Raw genomic sequence first — 20629 nt, forward strand, 5'->3', positions numbered from 1 at the left:
CAGATGATGGGAATTTGGTAATTTATTTGGGTAATTTTACTCTTTTCTTTTTACCGTTCCAGATTATCTGAATTTTTTTTTTTTTTTCTTTTTGAGATGGAGATTCGCTCTTGTTGTCCAGGCTGTAGTGCAATGGCACGATCTCGGCTTACCACAACCTCTGCCTCCTGGGTTCAAGCAATTCTCCTGCCTCAGCCTCCCTAGTAGCTGGGATTACAGGCTCCCACCCGCCATGCCCAGCTAATTCTTTTTTTTTTTTTTTTTTGAGACGGAGTTTTGCTCTTGTTGCCTGGGCTGGAGTGCACTGATGCAATCTCGGTTCACCACAACCTCTGCCTCCTGGGTTCAAGCGATTCTCCTGCCTCAGCCTCCCAATTAGCTAGGATTACAGGCCTGGGCCACCACGCCTGGCTAATTTTGTATTTTTAGTAGAGACAGGGTTTCTCCATGTTGGTCAGGTTGGTCTTGAACTCCCAACCTCAGGTGATCCACCCGCCTCAGCCTCCCAAAGTGCTGGGATTACAGGCATGAGCCACCGCCCCCGGCATCATGCTATTTTTAAATGTGTTACGAACTTATGAAGAAGCATGGGGGTATCACATGGGGTATTAGGAAACAATTATAATAGTGTTCAGTATGCTTGGCAAAGTATAGTCATGTGATATAAAAGGCGTTTGTCAAAGCTACTACTGACACTGGAGTTAAGATAGGCATTAATCAGTAGATTCTTTTTTTTTTTTTTTATGAGACGGAGTCTTGCTCTTGTCGCCCAGGCTGGAGTACAATGGCACGATACTGGCTCACTGCAACCTCTGCCTCCCAGGTTCAAGTGGTTCTCCTGCCTCAGGCTCCTGAGTAGCTGGGATTCCAGGCACCCACCACCACACCTGGCTAATTTTTTTTTTGTATTTTTAGTAGAGATGGGGTTTTGCTATGTTGGCCAGGCTGGTCTCGAACTCCTGACCTCGTGATCTTCCCGCCTTGGCCTCCCAAAGTGCCAACAGGCGTGAGCCACCATGCCCGGCCTTAATTAGCAGATTTCAATGGCTCCACAGTCTCTCTATCACTGGTTTGTTGATCCCTGGAGGGAATAAATGCTATTATGGTCTAGGGGTTGTGGGATGGCAGGTTTCCTCTTCCTGGAACATCCTTACCCTAAGAAGGTCATGAATTTGATTTCCCCACCCCAGCCCCTGCCCCTTTTGTCCCTGGCTTGGGTGAGGCTTGGGCGAGGGCTCCAGGGTGGTAGCTGCCTAGTGGCTGGAGTGGGAGGCTCAGGCAGGCAGAAACGCTGATCCTTTGAAAGGAGCCTCTCAGAGGTCGCTGGGCTCGCTAGGCTCCCAGTCGTGCTTGAGGGTGGCAAGACTTTGGAAAAGACAGTCGCCTGGCCTGGTTCCTGGCGGCCAGCCCGCAGAGGTCAGGCGATCATCCACTCTCTTGACGAGTTTCACTACCACATCTAGGAAAGGCCTCTCTAGGAAGTCCTGAGGTCTGTGCCAGCAGAACCTGGGGCATGAAGACCCAGAAGAGGCTAGTTCAGGCTCCACTCCAGGGCCAAGGCTGCCCCTGCGGCGTCCAGGGTTTTATCCCACTCATCTCATCTGCAGGTCCTACAAGATTGAGCCGCCACGCTGGCTTTGCATCTTCCAGAGACACTTGGCCAGTTCGCCTTCCAGAGCCACATCGTCGCGGCTGAAGTAGAAGCTCAGAGAGATGCCGGTTGACCAGGCAGTTGGTGGCTGCCTCTGCCTGGGCGGAATCATTCTGACACATCTGGGAGCTCATGCTTGGGGACAAGAAGCAGATAACCACAAAAACAGTGTTGGCTGGGCCCAGAAGCAGGAGGTTGCCAAGAAGATGGCGTCGGAGGCTGCAAGTGGAAAGGAGTTGGGAGGCGATCAGAGGCTGGAAGAGGGAGCACCCTGGTCTGTTCGTTCCAAACACTGTCCAAGCAAGAGACAGAACCAGAACCCAACATGCTAACTTCAGGCAATGTGCCGTAGAATTCAAATGTGTGTTATGTATAGTTTTTTGTTTTTTTTTTTAAATGTGTGTTATTAATAGTTATCAACAAGCCTTAAACCTTCATTTAATCCTTTGGCCCAGAAGCCATAAAGAAAAAGATTGTCAGATGATGATGATGATGATTGAGACAGGGTCTTGCTCTGTCACCCCGGCTGGAGAGCAGTGGGGAGATCACAGCTCACTGCAGCCTCGACCCCTGGGGTCAGGTGATCCTCCCACCTCAGTCTCCCGAATAGCTGGGCCAACAGGTGTGTGCTACCACCCCCAGCTAATTTTGTATTTTTGGAGAGATGGGAGCTTTTTTTTTTTTTTTAATTAAAAATGTCTGTTTTTACAAAAGACACCATAATTGAGCAGTGAAGTAAGGCCAGGCGTAGTGGCTCACGCCTGTAATCCCAGCACTGTGGGAGGGTGAGGCAGGCGGATCACTTGAGGCCAGGAGTTCGAGACCAGCCTGGCCAACATGGTGAAACCCTGTCTCTACTAAAAATACAAAAATTAGCTGGGTGTGGTGGCGTGCACCTGTAAGCCCAGCTACTCGAGAGTCTTGAACCCCGGAGGTGAAGGCTGCAGTGAGCAGAGATCACACCACTGCACTCCAGCCTAGACAGCAGAGTAAGACTGTCTCAAAAAAAAAAAAAAAAAAAAAAGTGAAGTAAGTCTGAAAGACAATATTTACCACAATTAGATAAATTATTAGTTGTTAGAATATATAAAGAAGTCATACAAATTCATACTAAAATTGGGCAAAGGAAATGAACAGATAATTCACAAGACAAATTAATGTTAAATAAACATTTAAAAGGGATCCAATCTCAGAAGTAATCGGGCACATGCAAATTAAAACCAAAAAGTGTTGTTTTTGCCCCTCAATGTGTCCAAAGTATAATATTAATGAAGTGGTGGAGGACTAGATACTCTCTCTTATGCAGTATTGGTGGGAATTGATATTGGTACAGTCTTTTTAAAAATTGTGGTCAACAATAACAAAAAATGTGCCATTTAAGCCATTTTTAAGCGTACAGTTTGGTAGCAGTAATTAATATTCATTGTGTGTGACCATCACCACTATCCATCTCCAGAACTCTTTTCGTCTTTTTCCCCACTAAACACTAACTCCCCATTCCCTCCTTTCCCAGTCCCTGGCACCCACCATTCTACTTTCTGTCTTTATGAGTTTGACTACTCTAGCTACCTCATATAGTGGAATCACACAGTATTTGTCCTTTTGTGTCTGTCTTGTTTCATTTAATGTAATGTCTTTAAGATTCATCCATGTGGTAATATATGTCAGAAGTTCCTCCTACGTTCAAGAGATTCTCCTGCCTCAGCTTTCAGAGTAGCTGGGATTGCAGGCGCCTGCCATGACACCCGGCTAATTTTTGTATTTGTAGTAGAGACAAGTTTCACCATGTTGGCAAGGCTGATCTTTTTTTTTTTTGAGGTGGAGTCTCGCTCTGTAGCCCAGGCTAGAGTGCAGTGGCTCAATCTCAGCTCACTGCAACTTCTGCCTCCTGGGTTCAAGCGATTCCCCTACCTCAGCCTCCGGAGTAACTGGGATTACAGGCGTGCGCCACCACACCCAGCTAATTTTTGCATTTTTAGTAGAGACGGGGTTTCACCATATTAGCCAGGCGGGTCTGGAACTCCCGACCTCGAGTGATCTGCCCTCCTTGGCCTTCCAAAATGTTGGGGTTACTGGCATAAGCCACCGCGCCTAGCAGGAGTTCTTTTTTTTTTTTTTTTTTTTTTTGAGACAGAGTCTCGCTCTGCCTCCAGGCTGAAGTGCAGTGCCCTGATCTCGGCTCACTGCAACCTCTGCTTCCCAGATTCAAGCGATTCTCCTGCCTCAGCCTCCCAAGTAGCTGAGTGGGACTACAGGTGCGTGCCACCACGCCCAGCTAATTTTTGTATTTTTAGTAGAGACGAGGTTTCACCATGTTGGCCAAGATAGTCTCCATCTGTTGACCTCGTGATCCGCCCACCTCGGCCTCCCAAAGTGCTGGAATTACAGGCATGAGCCACCGCACCCAGTCAGAAGTTCCTTTTTTTATTTTTCAGTTTCTGCTCTGCTAAATGAATTTTCTTCCTTTTAAGGCTGAATAATATTCCATTGTTTGTTGTACAGTCTTTCGAAGGGTAATTTTGTAATAATCCCCAATTTTTAAATGACATAATCTTTGATACAGCAATTCTACTTCTAGTATATCCTGAAGAAATACTTGCACATTTGTGACAAGAGACATTTACAAGGATGTTAATTGCAGTATTAATAGTAAAAAATTAGAAACAATCTAAATACCATCAGCAAGGAGAAGGATAAAATATGGTGTATCTATACCATGAAATGTTTTGCAGCAGTTTAAAAAGAATAAGGCACATCTATATGTGCTAGCATGGAAATGTCTCTAAGAAAGATGGGTATGTAATGTATAATTCCATTTATATATAATTTTTAAAGTATGTTTTTATATAACACAAACATATGTGACACATTGAAAACAATCTGGTGGTAAATACACCAAACTTCTAGCAAGTGGCACAGAAAAAGATGCGTGGGAAGAGGACAGCTGGGAAAGGACGCTGAAAAAGGACTTCAATGTTTTTACTCACTATGTATCTGCTGGTTGAGTCCTTACAACTGCATTGTATTTGTTTTTATTTAAGTAAAAAATTAATACTGGGAAAAGAGGAAACATGCCAAACTGAATATACTTGGATCGTAGGGATAATGAGTGCTTTCTTTTCCTATATTTCCCAAATTTCCTACACTGAGCATGTATTACATTCATAGTTAGCAATAACATTATTTGAAGGAGAAAATGGTATATCTAGTGTAAATGCAGCCGTGAACAAGGTGGGAGTAACTATATATGGAGATATCTATACACATATGCATGTTTACATTGGCATAGAAGTTCAGAAAGACAGGTATAAATGTGGCATTACAGTGTCCTCACACAGCAATTACCAGCAATGTTCCTATTACCTTTTTTTTTTTTTTTTTTTTTTTTTTTTGAGACAGAGTTTCATTCTTGTGGCCCAGGCTGGAGTGCAATGGTGTGATCTCAACCCACTGCGACCTCTGCCTCCCGGGTTCAAGCGATTCTCCTGCCTCAGCTTCCTGAGTAGCTGGGATTACAGGCACCCGCCACCACGCCCAGCTATTTTTGTGTGTGTGTGTTTTTAGTAGAGACGGGGTTTCACCATGTTGGCCAGGCTGGTCTCGAACTCCTGACCGCAGATGATCCACCAGCCTCGGCCTCCCAAAGTGCTGGGATTATAGGCTTGAGTCACCGCGCCCGGCCCCCCATTACCTTTTTTGTTTGTTTGTGTTTTGGAGACAGGGTCTCCTCGCTCTGTCACCCAGAGGCTTGAGTGCAGTGGCGCGATCACGGTCCTTCCTTTCTGGAAGGCAGGGGCGCGCTTCCCGAAAAGAGGGGTATTTCCGGCGGGAGAAGGAGAGGTCTTTCGCTCCGGCCTCCAAAGTTCCAATTCCCCAAATTCTGCGTTTTCGGGCAGTAGGCTAGGAAAAGCGGGCTCTGCAGCCAGTTTCTCAGACAGGCCACCGCGCCACAGACGCGGGACGGCGCGGCACCCGATGTCGCGACACCTGGTGGTGACCGTGAAGCACAATTCCCTCTCACATCTTAAAAACGCGCGCCCCTCACACACTGGCCAGTTTTTTGTTTTTCTTTTTCTTTCTTTCTTTTTTTTTTTTTTTTGAGATAAGTTCTGGCTCTGTCCCCCAGCGCGATCACCGCTCACTGCAGCCTCGAACTCCCTGGCTCAAGTGATCCTCCCACCTCAGCCTCCAGAGTGGCTGGGACCACAGGCGTGTGCGCCACCATGCCTGCCAAATGCTTGTTTTTTTGTTTTTTTGTTTTGTTTTGTTTTGTTTTTGAGACGGAATCTCGCTCTGTCGCCCAGGTTGGAGTGCAGTGGCGTGATCTCGGCTCACTGCAACCTCCGCCTCCCGGGTTCAAAATGCTTGTATTTTTTTCAGAAACGAAGTCTCGCTATGTCGTCCAGGCTGGTCTCGACTCCTGGGTTCAAGCGATCCCCTTGTGTCGGCCTCCAAAAATCCTGGGGATTATAGACGTGAGCCACAGTGCCCGGTGAGATCCCATCTCTTTAAAAGAAAAAAAAAAGAAAAAGGTCTCGGCCGGGCGCGGTGGCTCACGCCTGCAATCACAGCACTTTGAGAGGCCGAGGCGGGCGGATCACGAAGTCAGGAAATCGAGACCATCCTGGCTAACACGGTGAAACCCCCGTCTCTACTAAAAATACAAAAAAATTAGCCGGGCGTGGTGGTGGGCGCCTGCAGTCCCAACTACTTGGGAGGCTGAGACAGGAGAATGGCGTGAACCCGGAAGGTGGAGCCTGCAGTGAGCCGAGATTGCGCCACTGCACACCAGCCTGGGCAACAGAACAAGACTCCATTAAAAAAAAAAAGTCCTGGCGCCGTGGCTCACACCTGTAATCCCAGCACTTTGGAAGGCCGAGACGGGTGGATCACCCGAGGTCAGGAGTTCAAGACCAGCCTGGCCAAGATGGTCTCTACTGAAAATACAAAAAATTACAAAAAATACAAAAAATTAGCTGGACGTGATGGCAGACACCTGTAATCCCAGCTACTCCGAAGGCTGAGGCAGGGAATTGCTTGAAACCGGAAGGCGGAGGTTGCAGTGAGCCGAGATCGCACCACTGCACTCCAGCCTGGGCTACAGAGCCAGACTCCATATCAAAAAAAAAAAAAAAAGAGAAAGAAGAAGAAAAAGTTTTTTAATGAGCCTGGCTTAGTGGCAGGTGCCTGTAGTCCTAGCTACTCGGGAGGCTAAGGTGCGAGGATGGCTTCAGCCCGGGAGTTTAAGGCTGCAGTAAGCTATGATTGTGTCACTGCACTCCAGGCAGGGCCACAGAGTGAGACCCTGTCTCTAAAAAATTAAATTAAATTTTTTTAAAAAACAGCAAACACCTAATATTTGTTGAATGAATAAATAAATGAAAACATATACTCTCATTAAACGGTTTTTTTCTGGGGATACAAGGAAAGGTTAGAGGGGAGTTTTTACTGAATACCTTTTTTTTTTTTTTTTGCAACGGCCAGGCTGGAATGCAATGGTGAGATCTTGGCTCACTGCAACCTCCGCTTCCCAGGTTCAAGCAATTCTCCTACCTCAGTCTCCCTAGTAGCTGGTACTACGGCGTGCACCACCATGCCTGGCTAATTTTTGTGTTTTGTTTTTTTATTTTTTTTTTTTGTTTTTTTTTTTGAGAGGGAGTCTCACGCTGTTGCCCAGGCTGGAGTGCAGTGGCGTGATCTTGGCTCACTGCAAGCTCCGCCTCCCGGGTTCACGCCATTCTCCTGCCTCAGCCTCCTGAGTAGCTAGGACTACAGGCGCCCGCCACCGCGCCCGGCTAATTTTTTGTATTTTTAGTAGAGACGGGGTTTCACTGTGGTCTCGATCTCCTGACCTTGTGATCCGCCCGCCTCGGCCTCCCAAAGTGCTGGGATTACAGGCTTGAGCCACCGCGCCCGGCCCAATTTTTGTGTTTTTAGTAGAGACAGGGTTTCACCATGTTGGCCAGGCTGGTCTTGAATTCCTGACCTCAAGTGATCCGCCCGCTTTGGCCTCCCAAAGTACTGGGATTACAGGTGTGAGCCATGTGCCCAGCCTGCTGGATACTCTTATATGCCACTAAATGTATTTTTATCAAGAGCTTGTTATCACTTTTGTATTTTACAAAACCAATCAGGCTGGTCATGGTGGCTTAATGCCTGTAAATGCAGTACTTTGGGGGACAGAGGCAGGCGGAACACTTGAGGTCAAGAGTTTGAGACCAACCTGGCCAACATGGCAAAACACCATCTCTACTAAAAATACGAAAAGCAGAGTGTGGCGACGGGCACCAATAATCCCAGCTACTTCGGAAAGTAAAGCAGAAGGGTCGCTTGAACCCGGGAGGTAGAGGTTGCAATGAGCAGAGATTGGGCCACTGCACTCCAACCTGGGCAACAGAGTGAGACCCTGTTTTGAAAAAACAAAACAAAACCAGGACCGGGCGGGGTGGCTCAGGCCTGTAAGAGAGGGGCTAATCACCTGAGGTCAGGAGTTCGAGACCAGCCTGGCCAAACATGGTGAAACCCTGTCTCTACTAAAAATACAAAAATTAGGCAGGGCACACCTGTAATCCTAGCACTTTGGGAGTCTGAGGCAGGTGGATCGCTTGAGGTCAGGAGTTCGAAATCAGCTTGGCCATCATGGTGAAACCCCATCTCTACTAAAAATACAAAAAATTAGCTGGGCATGGCGGTGTGCGCCTGTAATCCTAGTTACTCAGGAGGCTGAGGTAAGAGAATCACTTGAACCCATGAGGTGGAGGTTACAGTGAGCTGAGATCATGCCACCATACTCCAGCCTGGGCGACAGAGCAAGACTCCATCTCAAAAAAAAAAAAAATTAGCTGGGCATGGTGGTGCATGCCTGTAATCCCAGCTATCCAGAGGCTGAGGCATGAGAATCACTGGACCCTTGGAAGCAGAGGTTGCAGTGAGCCGAGATCACACCACTGCACTCCATTCTGGGCAAGAGTGAGACTCTGCCTCAAAAAATGGCAGAGGTTGCAGTGAGCCAAAATTGCACCACTGCACTCCAGCCTAGGCGATAGAGTGAGACTCTGTCTCAAAAAGAAGAAAACAACCAATTAGATAATTTTTTTAAATTCCATGTCCAGGCCCGGCACGGTGGTTCACTCCTGTAATCCCAGAACTTTGGGAGGCCGAGGTGGGCGGATCACGAGGTCAACAGTTTGAGACCAGCCTGGCCAATATGGTGAAACCCCATCTATACTAAATAATACAAAAATTAGCCAGATGTGGTGGCATGCGCCTATAGTCCCAGCTACTCAGGAGGCTGAAGTAGGAGAATCCATTGAACCTAGGAGGCAGAGGTGGCAATGAGCTAAGATCATGCCACTACACTTTACCCTGGGCGACAGAGTGAGACTCTGTCTCAAAAAAAAAAAAAAAAAAAATTCCGTGTTGAAATGTGTCTGTTAATTTGTCTGGTAACATATGCTTAAAGACAACCTGCAGCCAAGTGGCAACTGATTAAGATAATCTATAAGCCGGGCATGGTGGCTCACGCCTGTAATCCCAGCACTTTGGGAGGCCAAGGCAGGCAGATCATGAGGTCAGGATATACAGACCATCCTGGCTAACACGGTGAAACCCCATCTCTACTAAAAATACAAAAAATTGGCCGGGTGCAGTGATTCACACCTGTAATCCCAGCACTTTGGGAGGCCGAGGCATGTGGATCACCTGAGATTAGGAGTTCAAGACCAGCCTGACTAACATGGTGAAACCCTGTCTCTACTAAAAACACAAAAATTAGCTGGGTGTGGTGGCGCACACCTGTAGTCCCAGCTACTCGGGAGGCTGAGGCAGGAGAATTGCTTGAACTGTTGCAGGATTCAGGAGGACAAGAGAGATCTCGGGTTGAAATAGGAGAATCTTTATTGAGTGCACTCAGGCCCGGCTGACTCATATCTAAAAGACTGGGCCCGGAATAAAGACAGCACCTGACTTTTATACACACTTCACAAAAGGGGGTGGGCTAGCTTGAAGCAAGGTTATAGTGGCATGAAATCAGGCATACAGAGGCAGGACAAAGACAGGATTGCACATGACTGTTGCCAAGCAACCCAGATGTCCGTTATCTAGGTTTGTCTGGGCACAGGCTTATCCTATAACCTTCACTATGGTGCCCAGGCAGCTGTAGTTCAGGCCTACTCGGGCTTCTTGTGACCTTCGTTGTACTTCTTAGATAAAACAGAATACTTGAAATCATTAGTTACAGAGAACAAGAATCTATAAACTCATTCCATGAAACAAAGGAAAATCTGTTTTTCTTCTCCCATGTTGAGGAAGTGCTGGGAGTCTCCAGAACACATTAGATAATATTATCAAGACTTTTCCTGAGTCTGGGCTGTGCCTGTTGCCACCTCTGGGACAAGTCAGCCTAATACAGGACAATTTATTTCTCTTTCTTTTAAATTTTATTTTTCTTTAATTTTCCGCCTCAGAACCTGGCAGGTGGAGGTTGCAGTGAGCCAAGATCATGCCACTGTACTTCAGCTTGGGTGACAGACCAAGACTTCGTCTCCCCAGTATTTGAATTGTTCTTTTTTTTTTTTGAGACGTAGTCTTGCTTTTCCTTTTTTCATACATTTTTTTTCTTTTCTTTTCTTTCTTTCTTTCTTTCTTTTTTTTTTTTTTTGAGACAAAGTCTCACTCCGTCACCCAGGCTGGAGTGCAGTGGCGGAATCTCAGCTCGCTGCAACCTCTGCTGCCCCGAGTTCCTGTGATTCTCCTGCCCCGAGTTCCTGTGATTCTCCTGCCTCAGCCTCCTGAGTAGCTGGAATTACAGGTGCCCACCACTATGCCCGGCTAATTTTTGTATTTTTAGTAGAGACGGGGTTTCACCATGTTGGCCAGGCTGGTAGCGAACTCCTGATCTCAGGTGATCCAACTACCTCGTCCTCCCAAAGTGCTGGGATTACAGATGTGAGTCATCGTGCCTGGCCTGTATTGTTCTTTTTTTTTTTTTTTTTTGAGACGGAGTCTTGCTCTGTTGCCCAGGCTGAAGTGCGGTGGCGCGATCTCGGCTCACTGCGTGCTCCTCCTCCTGGGTTCACACCATTCTCCTGCCTCAGCCCCTTAAGTAGCTGGGAGTACAGGCACCCACCACCAGGCCTGGCTAATTTTTTATATTTTTAGTAGAGACGGGGTTTCACCGTGTTAGCCAGGATGGTCTCGATCTTCTGACCTTGTGATCTGCCCGCCTCAGCCTCCCAAAGTGCTGGGATTACAGGCGTGAGCCACCACGCCTGGCCCTATTGTTCTATTTTAAAAGTAGAAGATCCAAGACCAGTGTGCAGCCTGCCTCAAATTCACAGCAGCATGTTTCTGTCATTGAAACACGCCTAGAACCAAGCACAATCAGTAGTACTAGATATGGAGACAGGAGAGAGGGATGGCTTGAACACTGTTTCTCAAAGTATGAAAAATGTTAAGTCATTAAAAAAGAAAGTGATGGCCAGGCACAGTGGCTCACGCCTGTAATCCCAGCACTTTGGGAGGCAAGGCAGGTGGATCATAAGGTCAAGAGATTGAGACCATCCTGGCCAACATGGTAAAACCCTGTCTCTACTAAAAATACAAAAATTAGCTGGGCATGGTGGTGCGCACCTGTAGTCCCAGCTACTTGGGAGGCTGAGGTAGGTGGATCTCCAAATATCTCGGTGCCGGCTAGCCTCAAAAACTTGAGCCTTGCTCAAAATTTTCTGGAATGTTCTTTTCCAGATCCTTATATGACTGTCTTCTGCTTATTCTCTCAGGAGATTTTATCTTGAATCATTAACAGCAAGAACTCTGGAGCCAGCCTGCCTAGGCTCAAACCCCATTTCTGTGTGCCTGAGTGGGTGGATAGTTGTGAAAATCAAACAAGCCAGTGCATGTAAAATCTTAGAATAATGCCTATTGCATGGTAAGTGCAATTAAGAGTTAACTATTACAGTTCATTAATAATAATATGTCACCTCCTGTTAGAATCACATGAACCCGGGAGGTGGAGGTTGCAGTGAGCTGAGATGGCGCCACTGCACTCCAGCCTTGGGGACAAAAAAAAAAAGAGTGATGGCCAGACGCAATGACTCACACCTGTAATCCCAACATTTTGAGAGGCTGAAGTGGGTGGATCGTTTGAGGCCAGGAATTCAAGACCAGCCTGGCCAAACTGGTGAAACCCTGTCTCTACTAAAAATACAAAAATTAGCTGGGCATGGTGACACATGCCTATAATCCCAGCTACTCGGCAGGGTGAGGCAGGAGAATCTCTTGAACGCAGGAGGTGGAGGTTGCAGTGAGGCAAGATTGCCCCACTGTACTTCAGCTTAGGTGACAGACCAAGACTTTGTCTCCCCCATCAAAAAAAAAAAGTAAGGCCGGGCGCTGTGGCTCAATAAGTGAAATTGAAAATTGGAAAACACTGGGTTAAACAATGTTAAACCAGTTCCTATAAGGTAGCACTCCTTGGAGACTTAAATACGCTAATGTACATTGTAGGACATTGTAGGTCTTCCGGAGGGAGATAATGGATAACTTCCCAAGCTCCTTGTGATCACAGCATCCTTTTTCATAGTGGTTGTAACGTTTGGAAGATACAGTTTGGGGAAACACTGACATCAGAAATTTCTGAAGATAATGGTGTTTCTTAAAACGGGTCCTGGTTAGTGTTGTGTGGTTAGAATAGGTTTTAGAATTTTATAGAAGCTGGCTAGGACCTGCTGGCTGGAGAGTGAACTTCACCACCCAACTTTTGATATTAAAAAAAGTGGGAGGCCAGGCACAGTGGCTCACACCTATAATCCCAGCACTTTGGGAGGCTGAGGTGGGCGGATCACCTGAGGTCAGGAGTTTGAGACCAGCCTGACCAACATGGTGAAACCCTGTCTCTACTAAAAATACAAAATTAGCTGGGTGTGGTGGTGCATGCCTGTAATCCCAGCTACTCAGGAGGCTGAGACAGGAGAATCACTTGAACCTGGGAGGTGGAGGTTGTAGTGAGCCAAGATCGCGCCATTGCACTCCAGCCTGGGCAACAAGAGTGAAACGCCTTATCAAAAAAGAAAAAAGGAAAAAAAAAAGTGGGAGATGAGCTGGGCACGGTGGCTCACGCTTGTAATCCCAACACTTTGGGAGGCCGAGGTTGGCAAATCAGTGGAGGTCAGGAGTTCGACACCAGCCTGACCAACATGATGAAACCCCGTCTCTACTAAAAATACAGCAATTAGCCGGACGTGGCTATGGGCACCTGTAATCCCAGCTACATGGGAGGCTGAGACAGGAGAATCGCTTGAACCTGGGAGGCAGAAGTTACAGTGAGCCGAGATCGTGCCACTGCACTCCAGCCTGGGAGACAAGAGCAAGACTCCATCTCAAAAAAAAAAAAAAAAGGTGGGAGATTAAGAAAGTATAAAACCCAGCTACTCGGGAGGCTGAGGCAGGAAAATTGCTTGAACCCATGAGGTGGAGGTTGCAGTGAGCCGAGATCACACCACCGCACTCTAGCCAGGATGACAGAGAGAGGCTTTGTCTCAAAAAAGAAAAGAAAAAAGTATGAAAAAAGGAAAAACCTCAAAACCTACTTCCTTGTTGCACTGAAGAAGCTAAGTACTTATTGTTGGACTAAGGAAACTAAGTACTTATATCACTAAGTAATTATTGCTGCACTAAGTATAAGGTCCTTTCCCAGAACCCAACATGGATTTAAAGCTTCCATTTAGAGTTAGCTGGGCCCGATTAAAATGGAGTCATGAATTGCCCCCTCAGATTCTTTGAGGAATGAATAAGGTATAGCTTAAATAAAGTATGTTGAGGTTCAGGAAGTCTCATGAGATAGAGTTTCTAGAGGCCCTATAGGAGTGATAGAGATTGAACCAGAGACTTGTGCAAAATGTCTACTCTATCCAATTCAGAAACACAGTCTGACTTCAGGGCTGAGTTACATTGCTGGCTGTTAAACATGGGGTACTTGTGAACAATGCTTATGTTATGTGGGTGCCAAATTTAAGAATATCTAGAGAGGAGCTGAAATATGCCTGCCTTTAAAACTACTCCTCTATTCTCCTGAAGCAACCATTGTTAACAGTGGCCCACCCGTCTTTGTGCTTAGGCATATTTTTTTCCTATAGCAATTTTTACTCTATTGGATATTGCCCCATGAAGTTCCCATCACCTTCATTCAGTTTACTTATTGCATTACCACCTTTTTTTTTTTTTTTTTTTTAGATAGGGTCTCATTCCCATCACCCAGGCTGGAGTGCAGTGGCAAGATCACAGCTCATTACAGTCTTAACCTCGTTGCTGTGATCCTCCTGCCTTATTATTATTGTTTTATTTTATTTTTTGTAGAGATGAGTTCTTACTATGTCGCCAGGCTGATCTCAAACTACCAGGTTCAAGCGATCCTCCCACCTCGGGCTCCTAAAGTGCTAAGATTACACAGGTGTGAGCCACAGCACCCAACCTATCATCTCTTTTTGATTGGTAATTTTATTACAAAAAATAGCATATTAAGCACTATGCAAGTGTGTGGGGTTTTTGGTTTTGTTTTTAGAGACAGGGTTTCATTCTGTTGCCCAGGCTGGAGTGCAGTGCAGTGGCATTACCCGTAACTCACTGCAGCCCTGTCCTGGGCTCAAGCCATTCTGCTTGTTTTCCAAGTAGTTGGGACTACAGGCATGAGTCACCTCACCTGGCCAAGTTTTTAACATTGTTTTAAGTACTTCACATGTAATTATAACTACTCTGAGACAGGTGTAATTAACCCAATTTTTATAGATGAGGAATTTGATGTACTGACAGGATAAATTAGTTACAAGCGTTACAAGCTTGTAAGTAGTTAGCCAGATTTGACTCAAGAAGTCTTGTATCCAGAGCCACACTAAACCATTAGACCACAACATTTTTACAGAGGACATGTCTCACTGAAATCTCTGCCTCCTGGGTTCAAGTAATTATCCTGCCTCACACTTCTGAGTAGCTGGGATTACAGGCGCGCGACACCACATCCACCTAATTTTTTGTATTTTTAGTAAAGACGGGGTTTCACCATGTAGGTCAGGCTGGTCTCGAACTCCTGGCCTCGTGATCCGCACGCCCCCCACACCCCCGCACCCCGTCCTCCCAAAGTGCTGCAATTACAGGCATGAACCACCACACCTGGCCGCTGTTATCATTTTTATTTACCTGAGAGCTGACAAAAACTATTTTGGACTGGCATCAGGCCATAGACCAGGCCTCCAACACATATTTAAAGAGCCTTTCCCTGGCCAGGTGCGGTGGCTCATGCCTGCGATCACAGCACTTTGGGGGGCCGAGGCAGGTGGATCACCTGAAGTCAGGAGTTCAAGACCAGCCTGGCCAACATGGTGACCCTCTGTCTTTATTAAAAAATACAAAAATTGGCCGGGCGCGGTGGCTCAAGCCTGTAATCCCAGCACTTTGGGAGGCCGAGATGGGCGGATCACGAGGTCAGGAGATCGAGACCATCCTGGTTAACATAGGTGAAACCCCATCTCTACTAAAAATACAAAAAACTAGCCGGGCGAAGTGGCGGGTGCCTGTAGTCCCAGCTACTCGGGAGGCTGAGGCAGGAGAATGGCGTGAACCCGAGAGGAGGAGCTTGCAGTGAGCTGAGATCCGGCCACTGCACTCCAGCCTGGGTGACAGAGCGAGACTCCGTCTCAAAAAAAAAAAAAAAAAAAAAAAAAAAAACAAAAATTAACCAGGTGTGGTGACCACTCTTGTAATCCGTTACTCAGGAGGCTGAGGCACAAGAATTGCTTGAACCTGGGAGGCGGAGGTTGCAGTGAGCCAAGATCGTGCCACTGCACTCTGGCTTGGTCTACAGAGTGAGACTCTGTCTCAAAATTGCTCAAATTCATTTGTGTGCAGACTGAATTTGCTGAGATCCATGAATTACTTAGAGGGGGATTTCTACAGAAAATAAGATTGATTCCCTCCCCCCCCCCCAAAAAAAGAAAAGAAGATATTCCAAAAGAGAACTAAAGAGCAATGGCTGAATCTTCTTCTGAAGGATTCACCAGACTACAGACCTATGAGCCTATCGTGTCAGACAGCGATGCTTTGGGAGAAATGACTGCACAGTATTTTTAAGCCCTATTGCCCCAGATAATAGTTTTTAGGTATTCAGTGAAATGTTCTAATTTTCCAGGTTTGAAGAGCTAGGTTTTTAGTGACAAGATCTTGCTATGTTAGGCTGACCTGGAACTCCTAAACTCAAGCAATCCTTCCACCTCAGCTTCCCAAGTAGCTAGGACTACAGGCATATGCCACCATGCCCATTTAAACTTTTTTTTTTTTTTTGGTAAACAGCCAATTGCCTAGTCTGGCCTCAAGCTCTAGCCTCAAATGATCCTCCCGCCTCCACCTCCCAAAGTGCTGGGATTATAGGCATAAGCCACCATGCCTGGCCACGTTGACTGGTTTATTATAAAGGTATTACAAAGGACTCAGATGAAGAGATGCATAGGACAAGGTATGGGGGAAGGGGTGCAAAGCTTTAATGCCTTGCCTGGGTGTGCCATCCTCCAGGAACCTCCATGTGTTCAGATATCCAAACTCAGTCCTCTTGGTTTTCTAGGGAGGCTTCACGATGACAGCATTCCTTTCCCCAGGGTATAGGACAGAACCCTCTCTGAAATGGGGGTCTTAGGACTCACAGAAAGGTAGGGGAAGATTAGGAGTCCTGTCTTAGGGAAGGTAAAAGGGCACAAGTTAGGTGAGTTTCCTGTGGCCTCACACACCCAACATGACTATAACAAGGGCTATAGAAGTTATGAGACAGGAACTGTGGGCAAAGAACGGTAAAACCAGAGTGACTAAGGCAGATTACCTAAAATTATGCGTGAAACCATTCTCAGGTACACCATGAATATCAAAGGCGTATTTATAGATACGCTATTCCTGCATTTGTGTAATATACCCATGGGTACTTTTTGCATGCCAAACCACTAACTAGAGATTAACTGGCCAGTGATTTAAAGTCCTAAGTATGCGCTTAAACCATGCCAGTTTTAGTACCAGAAAATGTTATTTCTCTACTATAAACCTGAAAAAACCAAACAGGGCTCCCCACAACCACTCCCAATTTTGTGCCAAAAATCACATTTACTGAAGTTATATTACAGAAGATAGTGAAGGGGGAGGACTGAGAACTTCCTTAGTACACCCTTACTCCCTCAAATATTTTCTATTAGCACTGTGCATGTATTACTGCCTGGTATCCATTGGCATAGAAGCCTAAGAACTGCTTATGTTGCCAGACTGAGACAAGGATAAGCATTTTTACCAAATACAGGTAAAATCTCATTTGTTGCTGCAATCTTTTCACAATAAAGTTAAGCTGTTAGTCCTTAAGAACAGTGTGGCCAGGTGTGGTGGCTCATGCCTATAATCCAGGCACTTTGGGAGGCCAAGGTGGGCGGATCACTTGAAGCCAGAAGTCTGAGACCAACCTGGTCAACATGGTAAAACCCCATCTCTACTGAAAATACACAAATTAGCTGGTGTGCCCCTGTAGTCCCCAGCTATGTGGGGGGCTGAGGCACGCGAACTGCTTGAACCTGGGAGGTGGAGGTTGCAGTGAGCCGAGATCGCACCATTGCACTCCAGTCTGGGGCAAGAGTAAGATTGTGAGTTTAAAAAAAAGTGTGAGGAACCACTCTAATTTGTCACCTAATTCATCAAATCAGGAAGATTGTCTTAGATCAGGATACCGTTTTAAACATTAAGTACCTGCAAGCCATCTTTCTCCACAGCCAGTCTTCTTCCGTACTCTGATTAGCTGCTTTCTTGGCTCATCAGTTAAAACATACACAGCAGAGACATTAATGGTCCCGTATTACTACCCAGGTTAAACACTTTGCTGTAATACACTACAGAGCAATAAACACACAACCGATAGTCACTCAGTAATTGCAGAATTGAAAGCAGTTACCACTATTCAAGCAGCGTCAAAACTTTATTTCTCCGGCCATCTTTGATTAGGTCTAGGCAAGCACATTTGCTTTCCTTCAATGTAAAGAAAATGCCTGCAATCACTTGAGCCCAGGAATGATAGTGAGCTATCAATGTACCACCGTACACCAGTCTGGACTACAGAGCAAGACCCTCTTTTAAAAAAAGCCTGCCTATCCAACTTTTTGAGATGGAGTGTTGCTCTGTCACCAGGCTGGGGTGCAGTGGCACGAGCTCGGCTCACTACAACCTCTGCCTCCCAGGTTCAAGTGATTCTCCTGCCTCAGCCTCCCAAGTAGCTGGAACTACAGGAACGCGACACCACGCCCAGCTAATTTTTTTTAAGTAGACAGGGTTTCACCATCTTAGCCAGGATAGTCTCGATTTCGTGATGCGCCCGCCTCGGCCTCCCAACAGACTTTAAATTCGAGCTTCAGAAAGTTCGCCATTAATCCAGGATCCTAACTTGTAATGACTTACAGCAAAGAAAGCTCTTACCCCTCAGCTCACCCAACTCTAGAGTCAAGTGACTTCACTTTGGGCACAATACCAATCTCAAAATTAAATCCCTCCCCCTCGACATTTTCACTAGTTTTAAGTGTACCCACACATCACTACAGAATTTCATGACAAAACACCAAGTATGCTACCATGCAACGAAACCTTTATTAACATTTTGAACAGGTTCAGCTATTACTGAAACTTGTAATTTCTAAACTTAAGTTGGGGCAAATGGCTATAGTGCAGAGTAATGCCATCACTGGGCACTGCAAACGCAAGACTTAAGAATTAACAGCCACCCCTCAGGCGCAGGACCAGGTGCAGGGTTGACTCCTTCTGGATGTTGTAGTCAGAAAGAGTGCGGCCATCTTCCAGCTGCTTGCCTGCAAAGATGAGCCTCTGCTGGTCGGGGGGGATGCCTTCTTTATCTTGGATCTTGGCCTTCACATTTTCGATGGTGTCACTGGGCTCCACCTCCAGGGTGATGGTCTTGCCGGTCAGGGTTTTCACGAAGATCTGCATACCACCTCTCAGGCGCAGGACCAGGTGCAGGGTCGACTCCTTCTGGATGTTGTAGTCAGAAAGAGTGCGGCCATCTTCCAGCTGCTTGCCTGCAAAGATGAGCCTCTGCTGGTCGGGAGGGATGCCTTCTTTATCCTGGATCTTGGCCTTCACATTTTCGATGGTGTCACTGGGCTCCACTTCCAGGGTGATGGTCTTGCCGGTCAGGGTCTTCACGAAGATCTGCATACCACCTCTCAGGCGCAGGACAAGGTGCAGGGTCGACTCTTTCTGGATGTTGTAGTCAGAAAGAGTGCGGCCATCTTCCAGCTGCTTGCCTGCAAAGATGAGCCTCTGCTGGTCGGGGGGAATGCCTTCCTTATCCTGGATTTTGGCCTTCACATTTTCGATGGTGTCACTGGGCTCCACCTCAAGGGTGATGGTCTTGCCGGTCAGGGTCTTCACGAAGATCTGCATTTTGACCTAGTTTAAAAGTAAAACATAAGCGTGTCATCTCAAGATTATTGTATTTCTTGCTTCAAGAATTCTTGCTTCATCTAATAAGCTTCAAAGTTAGCAACTATTCCTTCAAAATGCCTTAAACACGTTAACATTCCGCAAATCTCCCCTCATTTATACCAGACTAAGTCACTTAATATGAAATTCGTCACTCAAGGTTTCAACGTCAACCGCGGAGAATTCAAAGCACTCTCTAACAAGGCGTCCACAGCTTTCTCCACTAACAGTTCCGGATATTCAAACTCCCCCGACCGAACTCCAATCCGCCTCAAACCTAAGCACAGTGTTAGGTAAACTGAAAACAAAACCGAACCCACAAGACTCGCGAAGTAAAAATCCCATTGAAACACAAGGGGCACCTTTCTTAAGTAAAGGTTTCCAAAAGCCACACAAACTACCTCTTTTCCGCCTTCCCCCGAAGTAAACGCGAGGAAATCGCCGTCGGTTAAGCGTCCTTCAGTTTCCCTCGGCGCGCGCCCGCGCGCGCGGTAACCGCCCTCGCCCCCCTCAGGTCAACAAGGCCCTCTCTCCCAGAAAGGCCCGGCGCCGCGTCACCTCGCCCTCCCCTCCCCCACGCCCTCCCCTCAGCGGCCCACCCAACCCCAAAAAGCCTCCAGCTTGACTTCACCCATTCCCCCCTCTCACGCCACCGGAGGTCGTAATGGCAGCGGGACAGTACCTGTTAGCGGTTACGAAGATGCTGCGAATCACCAATCACGGTCAGCCGCAGGGACACCAAACCAAGCACACCCAACAAAGCCGGCCGCCCCTGAATGCTCCCGTTTGGCGGAGCGCAAATTTATACAACGTGTGTTGCGTTACTTATCACTTCTTACGTAGACGCCGTCTCCGTGCGCCACTGAAAGTAGTTCTCCGCGCCCAAACTCCCGAGACGTAGTTTAGGCTTTTCAACTGAGCCACAAATTCCTCATAGCCGTAAGGAAGGATCCCAACAAATTATGTCCCTTCTTCTCTATGCGCTTCTCTTCCTTCTTTAGGAAAATATAAGAAAATTATAGGGCGGATGAATTCGAGTTAAAGAAACCTTCCTCGAAAGCTCTGGAAACTTCCTTGCAGCGCCGGCACTGATTGGTTAGGTATGCGAAGGCGAGATCGGCGCTGATTGGTGGGGGACGCAGTGACTCTATTGTTGCTGGGCTCCCCCTGGGGTGGTTTAGCGCCGACGTTGCTAAGTAACTGAGTGCGCGTGCGCCGCACGGGCGCGCCTTCCTGAAAGAGGGTATTTCCGGCGGGAGAAGGAGGAGGGTGTTTGTTTTTTTTCCTTTTTTTTTCTTTTTTTTTTTTTACTGAGAGGGAGTTTCGCTCTTGTTTCCCAGGCTGGAGTGCAATGGCGCGATCTCGGCTCACCGCAACCTCCGCCTCCCGGGTTCAAGTGATTCTCCTGCCTCAGCCTCCCGAGTAGCTGGGATTACAGGCATGCGCCACCACGTCTGGCTAATTTTTTGTATGTTT

At 46.9% G+C, this 20629-nt stretch overlaps 1 protein-coding gene across 1 annotated transcript; it reads right to left on the reverse strand.

The window, feature by feature from the left end:
• Nucleotides 1-18282: 18282 nt before the first annotated feature.
• UBB (ubiquitin B) lies at nucleotides 18283-19931 on the reverse strand. Its single transcript, XM_065532285.1, has 2 exons — nucleotides 19836-19931; nucleotides 18283-19120 (listed from the first exon to the last, which is right to left on the reverse strand). Exon 2 carries the CDS (start codon nucleotides 19112-19114, stop codon nucleotides 18425-18427), a length of 690 nt encoding a protein of 229 aa, XP_065388357.1. The 5' UTR covers nucleotides 19115-19120; nucleotides 19836-19931; the 3' UTR covers nucleotides 18283-18424.
• Nucleotides 19932-20629: the final 698 nt, after the last annotated feature.

Source organism: Macaca fascicularis, chromosome 16, assembly GCF_037993035.2.
Source record: "Macaca fascicularis isolate 582-1 chromosome 16, T2T-MFA8v1.1".
Classification (NCBI taxonomy): Eukaryota; Metazoa; Chordata; class Mammalia; order Primates; family Cercopithecidae; genus Macaca; species Macaca fascicularis.